This window comes from Schistocerca americana, chromosome 6 (genome assembly GCF_021461395.2).
Source record: "Schistocerca americana isolate TAMUIC-IGC-003095 chromosome 6, iqSchAmer2.1, whole genome shotgun sequence".
In the NCBI taxonomy this organism is placed as follows: domain Eukaryota; kingdom Metazoa; phylum Arthropoda; class Insecta; order Orthoptera; family Acrididae; genus Schistocerca; species Schistocerca americana.
This window is the reverse complement of record NC_060124.1, coordinates 157,716,164-157,734,168: the sequence shown is the minus strand read 5'-3', so window position 1 is coordinate 157,734,168 and position 18,005 is coordinate 157,716,164. Positions and strand designations below refer to the sequence as shown.

Here is an 18,005-nt window from a genome sequence, read left to right as displayed (position 1 = left end):
AAATGGTACATGAAACAAATGGTACATGAAACAAATGGTACATGAAATTACCAGATGTCTCATGAAACAGAATCATCAAATTTGGAGCAAGGAAGTTTCCACAATTGCCGATGTATTAGAGCAATATCACAGGTAGATTCATATTTTCCTTGAGTTATTACAGTTGTGAATATATGGTTGACAGCAGGTATTATGGAAGAGTAACTATGAAAGACAAGTCACTCTTGTCACAGGCGTCTAAAATCCTACTAAAAACTACAGGAAAGATGTTACTGTTAGATGTGAAACAATACCCAATCGGTTCACAAGCAGACTACTTTCTCCCCTTCAGTATAAAGTACATGATTGTAAACCAGACAATTGGATTTCAATACAGACAGATCTCCTTCCTCCATTTAGTGCAGCATAATTTTCTAATGGCAAAGTACCGAATATTACAATGGGAATGCATATTGATGGAATGTTTCAAATCTAAAGGATTTAAGAGACAACTTATCACACAAAATAAAAACATATTTATATTTTAATAAAGGGCGTAACAATAAAGGTATATTTATTCTTTTTATTATAAAATACTGTAGAACATGAGATTCTTTTTAAAATATATTACATATAATTTTTACAAATGGTAAATGACAACTTGAGCAATCTTTGAGACTAGGTGTGATATGTGATGTGTGCCAATCACAGGTTCTAATAGTATTATCGAATTCACTCTGCGATAAAAGTTTCACCAGCCAATGGCAAGAATTCCAATTCACAATACCTAAATCTTTTTGTCAAAAATAGCGATATTCTATTAAAAATCTCTCACTTCTCACTATGGCTATAGTAAACTTTCACACACTGAAATGTGGACACATCCTTTAACATCACTCCGTTTGAAAGTCTAAGGAACATCATGATGTCAGCCACTGACCACCACACCAGGTGATCGGTCACATATAGTTCATGCAAGTTCTGTCAGATCTTCAACCTGTCAAGATATAAAGTAACATTTCATGCATTAGCAATATTTCATATTCTGAAGTCAGATTTGTTATAAATCTACTTTTAGTACATTTTTTCGGTGGTCTGTGCATGTTGTGGGAGGGGGAGGTAATATGAGAGAGTTGGGTTGATTTGGGGGAGGAGACCAAACTGCGAGGTCATCGTTCTCATCGGATTCGGGTAGGATGGGGAATGAAGTCAGCCGTGCCCTATCAAAGGAACCATCCCGGCATCTGCCTGAAGCGATTTAGGGAAATCAAAGAAACTAAATTAGGATGGCCGGATGTGGGATTGAACCGTCTTCCTCCCGAATGCGAGTCCAATGTGCTAACCACTGTGCCACCTCGCTCGTTGTAATATGAGAGTTTCTTTGCAAGTACAAAATATCTCCAATTTTAGGATCTATCAAAAGATGAGAAAAATCTTTACCACTGGAGTCATCAAATTATATGTTTAGCAATCTGTAATTCACAGTTGTGAATCTCTTTTAACTGTTTGTGGCAAAATACATGTGATAGCAGCTGTGTTATTTACTGGACATGAAAATATCAATACAAAAGCCTTCTGTTGACATAATTGACAAAAAGGACCATGATTTTCCATCAAGTCTTAACTGTGGTTGAGTAAATTTGGCAATTTTTGTACCATCAGGTATCAGAGCTAACATATCCTCATCTTGTATGATGGTCACATTTCAAGTTTTATAAAATGACCTCTAGATGAAGTTACAGAGATGTGACATTACTATATTTTTAACATTTGCTACTTGATATTGTTAAAACAAAGCCAGATCAGTAACTGACTGAATGGTTTGTTTAGAGAGAGCATTTAAAGAAGCAGTGCTGTGAAAAAAATGGAAATTTCCCGCGGAAGCTTTCGTTGGATGATTTTATACAGTTTTCACAAATTCCTAATTCAGCAATAATGTCTTGAACTGATTAGTTAAGCTTCTGACAATTTATCAACTTCAGAAAAGATGGTACAAAATTGGTTTGCAGAATTTTTTGTGAACATTTAACTCCTAAAAAGGATTCTTCTTGATAGATTCATTACAATTCGACCACAGATCAGAAGCAGGCTTTTGCCAACTGTTGTGATGAAGGCTCAAAATATTTGACCAAACAAATGCAAAAATTATATACAATATTGTAACAGAAAATGAAACTTGGATACATTTGTATGAGCTGTGATCTAAGTAGCAATTTACTGTTGGTTTCAATTCATCTCCGAACACCCAGAGGAGCACCATTCGTGAAGCTCTATCAAGAAAATGATACTTTTATTTCTTCAGTTACCCTGGACTTGTCATGACCACAGCTTTTGCATCAGAGGATCAAGCAACGGTTAATACTGAGTAGTACACAACAATCTGTTTTGTCAGCAGTCATTGATGGAATAAGGAAAACTGACTGAAAGCTATATTGTTCATCATGACAGTGCCAGGCTAGATGGCCACATGCTCAAAACTGAAAAGTTGGAGAATCAAAACCTGTTTGGACTACAGAATTTTCAGCCTGCGTTTAACCTAGCCTTCATATCTCAACAATGTGAGAATTTGCAGGAACATGAAACCGTGAATCCGTTTCCCCGGTAAAATTACAGGAGTATATTATGGTCATGCCAAGACACTAAAGTGGTATCCAATAGAAATATATGCACCAGACTGCTGAGTCACAAGGAATCATCACCACCACATCAGCTGTCACATAAACAATTGATAATTTGACAGAGAAAAACACTGAATTAATGTCCCATTGTCCACATTCACCTGATTTATCACCTATCAATGTCCCTCTGCTCTCTTACATCCAACCGAAAATTAATAGACAGTGACCTTCATTAGCTGCGCGGCATTAGCCGAGTGGTCTAAGGCGCTGCAGTCATGGACTGTGTGGCTGGTCCTGGCGGAGGTTCGAGTCCTCCCTCAGGCATGGGTGTGTCTGTTTGTCCTTAGGATAATTTAGGTTAAGTAGTGTGTAAGCTTAGGGACTGATGACCTTAGCAGTTAAGTCCCATAAGATTTCACACACATTTTTTGAACATTTTGACCTTCATTACCCGAAAAAACTGCTGCATTTTTCGAAAATGGTGTTTTAGAGGTGCCACCATTAGGACAGAAAAAATATTTACTGAATTAGTTCAAATACATCCCGTGTACACATAATAAAGATAAATATTTTGAGGAACTTAAAAAGATTTGCAGCAAGAAATGTTCATATTTCATTGTTTTTGCGAAAACTTATAAGGAAGTATGGGACAAATATACATTTGTATTCATCCTAAATTCGTGTGTGAAGAAAATCCAAGACAGTGAACAACAGAACAGGCAAGATTTTTTTAAAAATTAGAGCTGAAGAATAGGACTCTTCAGCAAGTTACATTACAATTTTTTTACTTCCTGCACTAAATCAGAACAGTAGCATAAAAATGGAGAAAAGAGAACTGTGAGTGTACAGCTTAGGCAAATCAATGCTACAAGGATCATATACAAGAAGAAAATTATTTTTCTGTCATTTCAATAAGATAAACCCAGCAACAGAGTCATTTTAGTGATATTTGTTTTGAAGAAAGCATAAGTAACATATTTTATACAGAGGAGTTTTATAAATACACCTTTTCCCTAATTCTACATAAATTGAAAACAAAGCATTGAAGAAACAAAGCTACAGCAGGAACAGAAGAAACCGTGTTATGAATGTAAAACATATTTATTTTACTCTTACATAAGCGAAATTAGTAAATTTTGGTTTTGTACTTTTTAAGCCGTGGTTTACTTTTTATTGTAAAGTGATAGATGAAGTGGACCATGACACAGAAATTCGATAAAAAGTTAGGAGTGGAGGGTAAATGAGACAATAATGGAAAATATCTTCTTGAGGTTCTGAAGAAAGTGGAATGAAATCAGTTCACAATACGTAAGGTATTTAAATTTTATGCTATGCCTTTTACTGGTGTTTGCAGATGGCCTGCGAGGGTGATGAACCTGCACTTAGCCACACTGAGGAAAACAGCCTTGTTAAAGCATTCTTCCTACGTGCAAACTGGGGATTCCCACTTAAGACCAATTAGCAATTGGAAGGTGAGAGACTGGGTTTGAAATGGTTTCACTCTTATGAAACACCATCCTGAATTTGCAGTGAAATGTGTAGAAAATACAGAGGTCAAGACCCTCCGTGTAACAAAAAACTGTATCATTCTCTAAGACAATCTCCAAATACGACTTGATGGGATTTTCAGTTGTCACACACCAATTATGACGTGACCAACTCCACAGATGACACCAGTTCTCTCAAGGTTGTTGAAAGGTGCTACACGAAACATCCAGAATAAATAACCAACTCCAGCAAAGCCAGCTCAAGTGTAATGGTGGCAGGAGCAGCTGATGGACACATATTTCCCTTGGATGGTTTAATGCATCACTTATTTCATGACTGGTTTTCTATGACCATTATCCCTTGCTTCTAGACATCGGACAGTTTAAAATTGATGTTGGGGACAATCTGTCAAATCATATTACTTTAAATGTCAATTAGGAGTGTATGAAGTACGACATATGCTTCATTCTATTTCCTCAAAACTTAAAACATTTGTGTCAATCCCTGATGTTGCCTATTTCAGGCCATTGAAAAGAGTGTGGAGACTAATTTTAAATGACTGAAAAGCAAGGAATTAAGGTCCTCTACAAAAGCAATTCCAAGAGTGTCTAAGACTTTTGAGCACTTAAGGTTAAATCCAATTTTGCTCCTACTGACGCAATGGAAGTTCTTCAGAAGCTTCTAGGAACAAATTTAACTTGTGCAGAAGAAACTTAGCAGCTATGAGCACGTTCAGCTACAGACCACCGAAAGAAATTAGGGCATATGAAACTGCCACCACAACATCACAAAGCAACAGCAGAATAAGAAAAAGAATGAATATTCAACCTCAAAAACGTGTCAAAGCAAGAAACATAGAAGATTTATGAGAAGAGGAAGAAGAACTTGTTAATAAACCAGATGTTGAGAATCAAACTGCTGAGAAAGGTGAAGGTGAAACCAAGTTTGAAGCTGAAATGCGCTGCAGTGTAGCTGATCATTTGCCTTTGGTACAAATGAAATGGATTACTTCTTTGTGGGAAGAAAGAAGAAGAAATCAGTAAAGTTTCTCAGGAAAAGGTAGAGTAAAAAGTGAGATTACTTTGTATTTCCTGATGTGTCAGATGTTAAAAAATGTATAAATAGAAACCGAAAAAAAAAAAAAAAATTAAAATAAAATAAAAATACTGAATTACAAAAATATACTTACAATTATTACATCAGAAATCTTCTGTTTTGCATATACTTGCCACCATTAATATGACAAAATACAAATTTTTAGCAAGAGGCATTAGAAAAGAATAATATAAAGTTTCTGGTGTAGATACTGGGAGTGTGGAATAGAATATTATGATTACAAGTTATTTTCCTTTGCAGTTCAGTGTTCCATTACTTTCTATTAATCAGTATAAGTTATTAAATGCAATTTTCTTTGCATTATGTTTTGACTGTACTAACACGTTTTGTTTTCCATTACATTAACAATGATAAGAATGTATAAAATAGATTTCCAATACAATAATTGGAAGGTTTTTATGTAATTCAGTGTTTTTTTAGTTATCACGTATAAATTTTGCTGATTACATCCAGTTTTGAAACATAATGGTGATTTCATATTTTTAAAAACCATTATGCTGATCCATTTTACCTTAACAGTGATAAAATGATTTGAGAGTTATAAGTTACAGCTAGTCCCCCCTACCCCACATCGTAAACCTGAGCATTGTTTTCAAATTATTTAAGATTAGAATTCCAATTAGAAAATACAGAAAATCATACAAGTAGACTATTACTCCCCCATCACCCCAAATTTTTTTTCTCCTATAATAAGTTACTTGCTTGACCCATTTTATGGTACTTCCTCTCCAACACAGTTATTGAATGAATAAGAAATGTAAGTTACCTCAGATGAAGAACTGTCTTCATCATCATCCGCAGGAAATTTTCTCCTCTTCAGAAGTCTTTCAATTTGATGTGGTTTTAATACTGGAATCATAAAAGTAAGATGTATGTAATGTTTCACACAATTCAATAATACATCAACATTTTAAGAATAATACAGGGTGTATCAAAAACAATATCCTGTTTTAAACATGTATTAGAAAAAAAATGTATTAGAAAACAGACAAATTGCAAAATACTCAAAAATTTTTCAACTTTTATTTACAATATTACAAACGTCCTGTGTGTGCAACAATAGTCATGGTCAACACCTAGACAATAGGTAAATTTGTCACAAACTCTTAACTATCTATGCCAACAGAAGTTGCAGCAGCTCTTATTCTGTTTTCTGCTCATCTACGTTACAAGATAAAGGAGGGACGAAAATACTTTCCTTCACATATCCCCACCAGATACAATTGCATGGGATCATATTGAAAGATTTTGGAAGGTGAAGAATGTAGGTCAGTGTATCTGGATGCCACGCATACAATACAAGTCTTGAGGCGACATGTCATTAAGGAATTGTCACAGAATATTGTGACAGTGTAACAGAGCTCCTATCTTTTTTAATCTGAAGTCACTGAAGTCCTCATGGATGTGGGAAAAGACAGGTGACAGGGCTCCAACATTCAAAGATAGCTCGTTCCAGTCCCTGTTTTTTCCTCAAGCAAGAAGTCACCATAAGCTTTTTGGCCAGAAATGACATGAAAAAAGTTTTACTTAATGTGATCCTGTCTCATGCTTAACAACTGCAAGAAGGTTTTGAAGTCCCCATATGCGCATATTCTGTCCATTCACTTTATTGCTAAAGTGAAATGTAGTTCTAGTGCTGAAAACTAACCATGACAAAAATCTCTCATCTTCGGCAGAGTACAGCTGAAGACAACGTGTTTCCTTTTAACAACAACCCAAAGAGCTTGCACGAATTGTAATCTGTATAGTTTATAGATCAAACATCGGTCTAGCACTCATTAGTCATATGAGGAATATTTGTGTGCCTAGTAGAGTTTTGAGGATTCCGCACAAACATTACTGAATTCTTTCCACCATTTTATCAGAAGTGTAGGTCCGACCTGGACTCTTTACCTTTGCATAAATATCCTCTCTTTTCAAACTGAAGATAGCAACGATGCATGCTTTTTGGCAAAGATGATCAATCACAAAACACTGACTAAACTCACACCAGACTAGTCACTGATTCACTCTTGGTAAATGGTAGTACATGAAATGTCTTCTGTTGATTCAATCAATACACATTTCCTGCTCTGCATGTTCTGTAATCATTACACTCTAAAATCAGGTCATTCTTTTTCATAAACTCAGTATAATACACAATTCCTTCTAAAAATGTATGAATGCTTATGATTAAATGGTGATAAAATCAAAACATTACCAGTGGCTCAAGCAAGTTGTGATTAGGAAACTGTACAGGGTTATTACAAATTATTGAAGCGATTTCACAACTCTACAATAACTTTATTATTTGAGATATTTTCACAATGCTTACCACACACATACAAAAACTCAAAAAGTTTTTTTAGGCATTCACAAATGTTCGATATGTGCCCCTTTAGTGATTCGGCAGACATCAAGCCGATAATCAAGTTCCTCCCACACTCGGCGCAGCATGTCCCCATCAATGAGTTCGAAACCATCGTTGATGCGAGCTCGCAGTTCTGGCACGTTTCTTTGTAGAGGAGGTTTAAACACTGAATCTTTCACATAACCCCACAGAAAGAAATCGCATGGGGTTAAGTCGGGAGAGCGTGGAGGCCATGACATGAATTGCTGATCATGATCTCCACCACGACCGATCCATCGGTTTTCCAATCTCCTGTTTAAGAAATGCCGAACATCATGATGGAAGTGCGATGGAGCACCATCCTGTTGAAAGATGAAGTTGGCGCTGTCGGTCTTCAGTTGTGGCATGAGCCAATTTTCCAGCGGAAGAAAAACGGGTCGTAAACTTTAAACCGTGAGATTGCACAAAACACGTTAACTTTTGGTGAATTGCGAATCTGCTGCACGAATGCGTGAGGATTCTCTACCGCCCAGATTCACACATTGTGTCTGTTCACTTCACCATTAAGAAAAAATGTTGCTTCATCACTGAAAACAAATTTCGCACTGAACGCATCCTCTTCCATGAGCTGTTGCAACCGCGCCGAAAATTCGAAGTGTTTGACTTTGTCATCGGGTGTCAGGGCCTGTAGCAATTGTAAACGGTAAGGCTTCTGCTTTAGCCTTTTCCGTAAGATTTTCCAAACCGTCGGCTGTGGTAAGTTTAGCTCCCTGCTTGCTTTATTCGTCGACTTCCGCGGGCTACGCATGGAACTTGCCCGCACGCGTTCAACCGTTTCTTCGATCACTGCAGGCCGACCCGTTGGTTTCCCCTTACAGAGGCATCCAGAAGCTTTAAACTGCGCATACCATCGCTGAATGGAGTTAGCAGTTGGTGGATCTTTGTTGAACTTCGCCCTGAAGTGTCGTTGCACTGTTATGACTGACTGATGTGAGTGCATTTCAAGCACGACATACGCTTTTTCGGCTCCTGTCGCCATTTTGTCTCACTGCGCTCTCGAGCGCTCTGGCGGCAGAAACCTGAAGTGCGGCTTCAGCCGAACAAAACTTTACGAGTTTTTCTACGTATCTGTAGCGTGTCGTGACCATATGTCAATGAATGGAGCTACAGTGAATTTATGAAATCGCTTCAATCATTTGTATTTCTGAAAAGAAATGTCGTATAGTGCAAGTACTATGAATGCTTCAAAATTGACTGAGAAGCAGTCCATTCTCTAGCAATGAAAAATCCAGGTTGGAATAATGACAATATTATAAAAGAATAGCAGGGTATGGATTGGGGACAGTAAAGTGCTGTTTGTGGGAGCACAAAGAGATGAGGTGGAAAAAGGATAGGGCAGCTGGGTGCAGTCGGGAGTTTAGAAGGGGTGGGGGAAGCGGAAAAGGAGACATGTAAAAGCAAAGAGAGTTCCCACCGAAGCAATTCAGGAAAGCTGGTGTTGGTAGGATGGATCAAGATGGGAAAGGTTGTGAAGCAGTCATTAAAATTAAGAACATTCCATTGGGCAGCATGCTCAGCAACTGGATGGTCCAGTTGTTCCTTGGCCACAGATTGTCAGTGACCATTCATATGGACAAACAGTTAGTTGGTTGTCACTACCATGTAGAATGTAGCACACAGTGGTTGCAGCTTAACTTGTAGATCACATTGCCTGTTCACAGGTAATCCTGCCTCTGGTGGGATTGGTGATACTTGTGACCAGACTGGAGTCGGTAGTGGTGGGAGAATGTATGGGACAGGCCCTGCATCTAGGTCTATTACAGGGATATGAACCGTGACGCTACGAGTTAGGCCAGAAGTTGAGTAGGGATCGACGAGGATATTTGAGTAGGGATCGACGAGGATATTTGAGTAGGGATCGACGAGGATATTGTGTAGGTTCAATAGGCGGCAGAATATCACTGTGGGAGGGATGGTAAGAATAGTGGGTAGTATGTTCCTCATTTCAGGGCACAACAAGACATAGTCGAAACCCTGGCACAGGATATGATTCAGTTGCTCCACTCCTGGGTGGTAGTGAGCCACGGGGGGAATGTTCCTCTGTGGCGAGATGATGGGACTTTGGGAGGGGGGTGTAACTGAAGAGATAAGGGACTCAAGATCTGTTGCTGTACAAGGTTGGGAGGGTAAGTACAGTCTGTGAGGGCCTCAGTGACACCCTTGGTATATTTTGAGAGGCACTGCTCATCACAACAGATGCAATGGCCATGGGTGGCAGCTATCAAAGTGATAGTATTGCTGGTGGTTGGCAGGTTTGATATGGATTGAGGTAATGAAGTAGCCATGATTAAGGTGGAGGCCAACTCTGAGAATGGTAGCTTGTTGGGTTGAGGAGGAACAGTTGAAGCAAATGAGGGAGAAGGTGTTGAGGTTCTGGTGCAATACGGATAGGGTGTCCTCACATTCAGTTCAGATCATGAAGATTTCATGAATGAATCTGAACCAGATGAGGGTATGGGATTCTGGGTGATCAGAAAGGATTCCTCTAGACTGCCCATTAATAGGTTGGCACAGGATGGTGACATGCAGTTGCCCATTGCAGGGTGTACACATGGACAAGGAAACAAAATTCTCAGATTTCCCAGTTAAAAAACACATTTATTCTCAGGTTAAAATACACTCTTTCCCTCTTAAGTGACAGTATACTTTCCCACAGAACTATAAAACTTATCAGTCCTTTGAATGGCTAATGTTTTACACACTGGCGTAAAATTTCCCAGCACTTTACACAAAAAATAAATAAATAAATTTGGAAATCTCTTTGATGTGCAGCAACATTCACACTGCATGTTTTGGTATTATGAAAGTATAAATCCAAATTCCACCACAACCACCAAACATAGCATGTTAGTTTCCGAAGCACTGAATTCAAGATTGCGATGCCCTTTCGTAAGGCAATCATAGCTCATGTCACGTGATCTCGCCAGCCAATGACAGCAGGTATTCACAGCACAGGACACATGATGTAGTCAGCCAATAGCAATGTCACAGTAAAGAAGTTCAAATACAAAAATAGAAAAAGCTGATGGTTTAAATGGCGAGCAGCAGCACCAGTGCATGATGGGAGTGGCGGCTCAATGGGGGTAAGGAGGAGGTTGGGGCGAGGACAGTGAAGTGTTGCAGTTTAGACGGAGGGCAGGAGAGAAGGTGCAGAGGGGGGAGGGGGTAGGTAGCGGAAAGGAGAGAAATAAAAAGAAATTAAAAGACTGAATCCCAGGAATCCATAACACACATTGAAACTCTTGCCCTCCAGGAACTTGAGCAACATGCACAACGCCACCTCAAAAAGCTCTCCATCCTGCTCAGTTCCTACTCCCGCCTCGGAGTACCATTGTCCATCACTTCTACAACAACCTCCAGAATCTCCCCCATGTCCCCTCATAGCTGACATACTCCGTTTCACAGACCTACTACACTTACCCCACCCTCCAAAACTCCCTCCCACAACCACACAGAACCCAAAACCTAATCAGACCTGCAACACAGTCATGAACCTTTCCTCCAGAAGCCTTAACCCCACAGAAATATCAGTCCTTTCCAAAGGCCTCACCTTTTGGCCCACTCCCAAATTCAACCATGCGGGACTAGTTAAAGCCCTTCTCTCCTTCTCCCGGTCTCTACAGTGGAAACACTTTTTCGCCACCAACCCGACCAATCAGACTCAACCAAAGACCAATATTGATCCTTGCCTAACTCAGTTCACTCCTCCATCCAACCGTGATCCACCCCCACTGCCTCCAAACCACCCCCTATTAACTTTCCAGAATTTCTTATCCTCGAACCTTGCCTCACCATCACTCTACAAATCCCTCAACAGGCATACTAACCTTACAACCGCAGAAAGAACCGCAGTCCACCATCTAAAAACTGATCCCGATCTTACAATAATACCTGCAGACAAAGGCTCCACCACCGTTGTTTTGAACTGCAAGGATTATGTGGCAGAAGAACTCTGTCAGCTGTCAGATACTTCCACCTACAAATCATGCCACAGTGATCCCATTCCAGCTATCCAGCAGGATCTCCAGTCACCACTCAAATCCTTAGGCCCATCCCAGAAACTCTCCCCAGAGTCCATCTTTCTACTTACCCCTACCACTTCCCGCACTCCCACCTTCTACATGCTTCCTAAAGTCCATAAACCCAACCAACCAGGACACCGCATTGTGGCCGGTTACTGTGCCCCCACTGAGAGAATCTCTGCTATCGTAGACCAACACCTTCAACTTATTACCCGGAACCTATCCTCCTATATAAAAGATACCAACTATTTCCTCAACCGACTCTCCACAGTTCCTTTCCCTTTACCACGCGGTGCCCTGCTCGTCACTATTGATGCCACCTCCCTCTACACTAACATTCCTAATGCCCATGGCCTTACTGCTATCGAACACTATCTTTCCAGATGCCCTATGGATTCCAAACCAACAACCTCCTTCCTAGTCTCCATGACCAACTATATCCTCACCCACAGTTACTTCTCCTTTGAAGGCATTACCTACAAACAAATCCGCGGTATGGCTATAGGCACCCGCATGGCACCATCCTATGCTAACCTATTCATGGGCCATCTAGAGGAATCCTTCCTAAAAACCCAGAATCCTAAACCCCTCACCTGGTTCAGACTCATTGATGACATCTTTGCTATCTGGATTGAAGGTGAGGACACTTTATCCACATTCCTCCAGAACCTCAACAACTTCTCTCCCATTTGCTTCACCTGGTCCTACTCAACCCAACAAGCCGCCTTCCTAGATGTTGGCCTCCACCTCAGAGATGGCTACATCAGTATCTCCGTCCATATCAAACCTGCTAACCACCAGCAATACCTCCACTTCAACAGCTGTCACCCATTCCATACCAAGACATCCCTTCTGTACAGCCCAGCCACCCGTGGTCGTCGCATCTGCAGTGGCGAGCAGTCCTCGTCTAAATACACTGAGGGTCTTGCTGAAGCCTTCACTGACCGTAATTATCCTCCCATCCTTGCACAAAAATAAATCTCCCGTGCCTTATCTTTCCAGTCTTCCACCACCTCCCGAAGTCCCACAGTCCGGCCACAGAGCAGCATTCCCCTCGTAACTCAGTACCATCCAGGACTGGAGCAACTGAATCACATTCTCCGCCAGGGTTCAATTACCTCTTGTTGTGCCCTGAAATGAGAAATGTCCTACCCACTATTCTTCCCACCCTACCTACCGTGGTATTCCGCCGTCCACCGAACCTACACAATATACTCGTCCATCCTTACACAACCCCTGCTCCCAATCCATTACCTCATGGCTCATACCCCTGTAATAGACCTAGATGCAAGACCTGTCCCATACATCCTCCTACCACCACCTACTGCAGTCCGGTCACTAACATCACCATCCCATCAAAGGCAGGGCTACCTGTGAAACCAGTCATGTGATTTACAAGCTAAGCTGCAACCACTGTGCTGCATTCTATGTGGGCATGGCAACCAACAAACTGTCTGTCTGCATGAGTGGCCACTGACAAACTGTGGCCAAAAACCAAGTGGACCACCCTGTTGCTGAACATGCTGCCAAACATGATACCCCTCATCTCAATGACTGCTTCACAGCCTGTGCCATATGGATCCTTCCCACCAACACTAGCTTTTCTGAATTGCACTGGTGAGAGCTTTCCCTGCAATACATCCTACATTCCCGTAACCCTCCTGGTCTCAAATTTTGTTAGCCACTGTCCTCTCCCATCCAGCTCCCTCCCTGTTCCCATTCCAGCACTACACAGTCGTCATTTCACCACCACACCCAGTATTTTAATTTATTTTTATTTCTTTCCTTTCCGCTACTTACCCCCTCCCCACCCTCTCTCCTGCCCACCGTCTAAACTGCAACACTTCACTGTTTGCCACTCCCACCATACTATCCATCCCCACTCCAGCCCCCTCCTTACCCCCACCCAGTCACCACTCCCATCATGCGCTTGTGCTGCTGCTTGCAGTGTAGTTCCAACTCTCTGAGACTGCAGACGTGTGTGCAAGTTGCGTTTGCGTGAGTGTGTGTGTGTGTGTGTGTGCGTGAGTGTGTCTGCTGCTGACAAGGGCCTTAATGGCCGAACGTTATGAGTGTGTGAATCTTTTTCTGTGCCTATCGCGACTCAGCATCTCCGTTATATGGTGAGTAGCAACTTTCCTTCTCTTGCACATTCCATCCTGGATTTTCCATTGTTTGGTGGTTTAAATTAATATATATAGTGTAGCTACAAGAAAAGCTAAGCTTTCACGTATAATATTGATCTCTAAGATTAATAAGATACAAGAGAAGCTAAGTTTTCACACGTAAAATGCGTGTGTTGCATTTTAAGATAAGATGGTTGACTGAAAAGTAATGCCTCCACCTTTGTATCTCTTCAACAGTTTGCAGCATTGGTATGCGGCAGGTACTGGCTTGTTCCACAGCCTCTTCTCTACAGCTCCAGTAGGCGGGAAGCTTCAGCACTGAACGGTTGTTTTGTTACAGTGTAAAGTATGGAACCCTGCGCAGACTGTAGGTCAATGTGATTTAAGCAATGTGCAGTCATTAAATTCTTGACAGCAGAATGTGTTACCCCACAGAAGATTAATCAGAGAATGAGAGCAGTTTATGGGGATTGTGTTGACGTGAGTACTGTGCATCTTTGGGTGAGTAAGTTTAAAGATGTTGGGGCGGGAACATCTGATCTGCGTGACAAACAAAGAGTTGGACATCCTGTGACAGCAACCACTGAATTTCACAAGCAAGATGTTGACAGATTGATTTAGGACAATCCTCGTATAAACTCAGAGAGAAATTGGAAGCTCAATCTGCATTTCACAAGAACATGTGGGTCACATTATTGCTTTGCGTGACTATCGGAAGATCTGTGCACAATGGGTATCCTGGATGCAGACTCCTGAAATGAAAGCGCACAGACTTTAAATATGCCAGAGACAAAATGTCAGTCTATGGAATATCAACACAAAGCCCTCGGCTGGAAAAAATCATGGCTACAGTATTTTGGGATGCAGATGGTGTTATCCATGTTGATTTCCTTGATCGTGGAACAACAACAAATTCAGAGTGTTACATCACAACACTGTGAAATCTGAAACGACGGCTAACAAGGGCCTGAAAGGAAAAGGGAAATGATTTCCTGCAGCATGACAATGCCAAACTACACACTTCACATGCCACCACAGCAGAACTTCAGAGACTGAATCTCACCAACGTACGGCATCCTCCATATAGTCCAGATTAAGCATTGTCTGACTTCCATCTGTTCCTGATAATGAAAGATGATCTGCAGCGACATCATTATGCTTCTGATGAAGATATTGAGAGAACTGTGGTTGCGGAAACAGTGTGTCGACTTCTTCCCTTACGGCTTCAGAAAACTTGTTCATCGTTGGCAAAACTGTATCCAATTTGCTGGTAATTATGTGGAAAAGTGAATATTGGTAATTAAAGATCACATTCTAAGGATTATTTCAGCATTTGATTTATTAAAATATTCCCAACCAAACCCAATTAACGAAGGTGGAGGCATTACTTTTCATTCAACCCTCGTATATCATACAAATATGGCAGTAAAATTTAAAATAATGACATGTGTGGTCTTCTGGGCTCGAAATTTCAGCTAAATGGCTGGTCCTCTAAGTGTTAAGTTTTAAACGAGAGTCAAACGCTCTGTGATTTAAGAAATTCATCGTACATGTAACACAATTCATAAAAACCAGGCGTTACTGCACATGCACAGCTACGATGGCATAGGAAGCTCATCTAAAACATGAAGAGATCTTACACTATGTCATAACAGAAACAGGATGTCAGAGGATACTTCAAGAGCACTGGAATCTCGTAAAGCATACTAAAAGGCATAATTCAGCTTGAAGTGCACATTCGTATGTCCCGATGAAGTAGGCCTCAACTAGACATGAAAGTTTTCAGGATGTACATTTTCCTGGAGTACAAGTACTGTACTATCTCACGTTTGGTACTTTATAATGGCATAATATCATACGTGCCAGAAGATGAAAATGTGCACTAGAAATTCAGTGAACAGTTGGAGCTAACCTATGCTGTGGAATGAAACCCTTCGTTTCAAATAGATTGACTGCCTCAGTCGGAAATATTAATAAAAGCCAAATTTCTTTAGCAAACAGACAAAAATAACTTCATTGTTCTGTAAGGCGATTAGTGCTTGACTGCCAAAAATGTCGAAGTAAAATACAAATCAGAAAACTGAAACTAATAATAAATTTCAGCCTTCCGTAATTACGTGAGGTATTTTAATTCTCTGGATAGCTCCTGGTCACAGAAATCCGTTTTGTTTTCATTTGACGAGGGAGCTGTAAATGAAGAGGAAACAGCAAAATCACTAAATGTAAACGTAGGTCACATGAAGACTAACCCTCCCCATTCACTACAGGTCAGGCTGCTCTGCACGTATCTGGCAGCTTGGGCGCACCAGAAAAATTTTCCGGTTAGTATCTGGCTTCAAGTAGCCATAAGTGGGAGAAGTTACTGCTCATACGCAACTGAACTGCGCATGCATATGAGCCCACTGGCAACTGCTCAAACGAACCTCATGTAAACAGTTGTTACATCATGCTCATCGGAAGCAGTTTGGTGTTACAAAGTATTGCACAGTCTTTGTCCTAAACCCTTTGACACATTTTGCTGTTGGAATAGTGTGTGCACAGTGTTTTGTTGTTGTAAACGGCGCATTTCTTTTTTTGCAACTGAAGTTTCATTTTGTTTCTTTTTTTCTCATTTATGTTTTATTGCTGAAGTATTATTCTGCAGTAGTGGGATACAACAATAGTCTTTGTTAGAGCATTAGTTTTTACCAGTCAAAATTACAAAAATTTAACTGAAAACTAAAACAATGAAGAGCATTAGTTTTTACCAGTCAAAATTACAAAAATTTAACTGAAAACTAAAACAATGAAAAATTCCCAGATTTTTCAATGAAAAATTTCCCGGATTTTTCTCCATTTCCTCCTGTATAAAATTTCTGGTTTTTTTCCCAGATTTCCTGGGGCGTACACACTCTGCCATGGCTGTACCCCAGACTTGTTTGTAGGTGATGTCTTCAAAGGAGACATAATTGTAGATGATGTCATTTGTCATGGTGACCAGGAAGGAGGTTGCAGGTTTGGAATCCGTCAAGCATTGAGAAAGCTAGTGCTCGGTAGCAGCAAGACCATGGACATTAGGGATGTTAGTGTGAAGGAAGGTGGCATCAATAGTGACAAGCAGGACGCCATGTGGTACAGAAACAGGACCTGTGGAGAGTCAGTGAAGGAAATAATTGATATCTTTTATACAAGAGGGTGCGTTGCAGATAATAGGCTGAAGGTTTTGGTCTATGAGAGCAGATAATATATATATATAATCTGTGTGTGTGTGTGTGTGTGTGTGTGTGTGTGTGTGTGTTGGGTTATCTTAATGACTTTGAAGTTTAGTTCTGACAGTTTTCAGCCGTATTAAAATGAAAAATGTGCAGAAAAAGTTGGCCTGCAATCTCTTTCCATAAGTCTAAATTATTCTGCTCAAAATTAAACAGGCTTTGACACAAAATACAGCAAGATAAACATATCTTAAATATCTGGATGTAATCCTCGAACTTACAGGAGGAGAATATATCTCACAGAAGACTCAACTACAAAAAAATTAAAAGCTTCTGGCACAGCACAAGTCATATATAATAATTAATACACGCTCATTCAAACAAAGATCAGACACTACAACATAGTAACCAAACCTGAAATACCGTATGCAAATGAGACACTAGCACTCCATGAAAAGTGACAGGGAAAGCATACTGAAGGAAGAATGCAAAATCAGGAGGAAAATTCTCAGCCAAAAGCTGAAAGAAGAGACACTATGAAAACCACAGAGAAGATGTTAAACCCAGCAACAGACATCAGAAAAAGAATGTTAAAAGTTTACAGGCACATCAGCAGGCTACCACCAATAACACTCACCAATAGAATTCTGACATACATACAAGAGGTCTGATCAACAATACCGTACCAAAGTCAAACTTGACCTAGATAAGCACAAATAGATTCAACAGAAACTGAAGTCAAAGACATATATAGAGACGAGATGTACTAGTGGAATGTTAGATCAGAAAATGAAGTCCCAAAGAAACCAGGGACAAAGTGGACTGAAGATAGAGGCTCCACGGAGAAAAAATGACAAAATTGTGTAAGATCAGACAGAATGATCAAATGAGGCAGAATGCTTTGTGTCACACTAACGAGTCTCGAGAACTATGTATCAGACAATTTGTGTGGTGTAATGATAATAAATTATATATATCAAATCTACTTGGATCAGTCTATCTATTATTAAAAGTCATATCAAAATCCCTACATTAGTTCCTGAGATTAGCCTTAATATATGGGGAAGAAACCCCCA

General features: G+C 40.2%; 1 protein-coding gene across 2 annotated transcripts in view; it reads right to left on the bottom strand.

The window, feature by feature from the left end:
* Nucleotides 1-540: 540 nt before the first annotated feature.
* LOC124619351 (ATP-dependent DNA helicase DDM1-like) overlaps nt 541-18,005 on the bottom strand; it is a 137,730-nt gene continuing 120,265 nt past the window's right edge. Inside the window, exons 19-20 of one of the 2 annotated variants that reach the window (XM_047145671.1) lie at nt 5,968-6,050; nt 541-976 (exon numbers count right to left, since the gene is read on the bottom strand). In XM_047145671.1, the coding sequence (XP_047001627.1) occupies nt 950-976; nt 5,968-6,050 (110 nt within the window). In that variant the 3' untranslated portion in view covers nt 541-949. The remainder of the gene's footprint in view (nt 977-5,967; nt 6,051-18,005) is intronic. The other variant, XM_047145672.1, reaches the window with a different exon arrangement.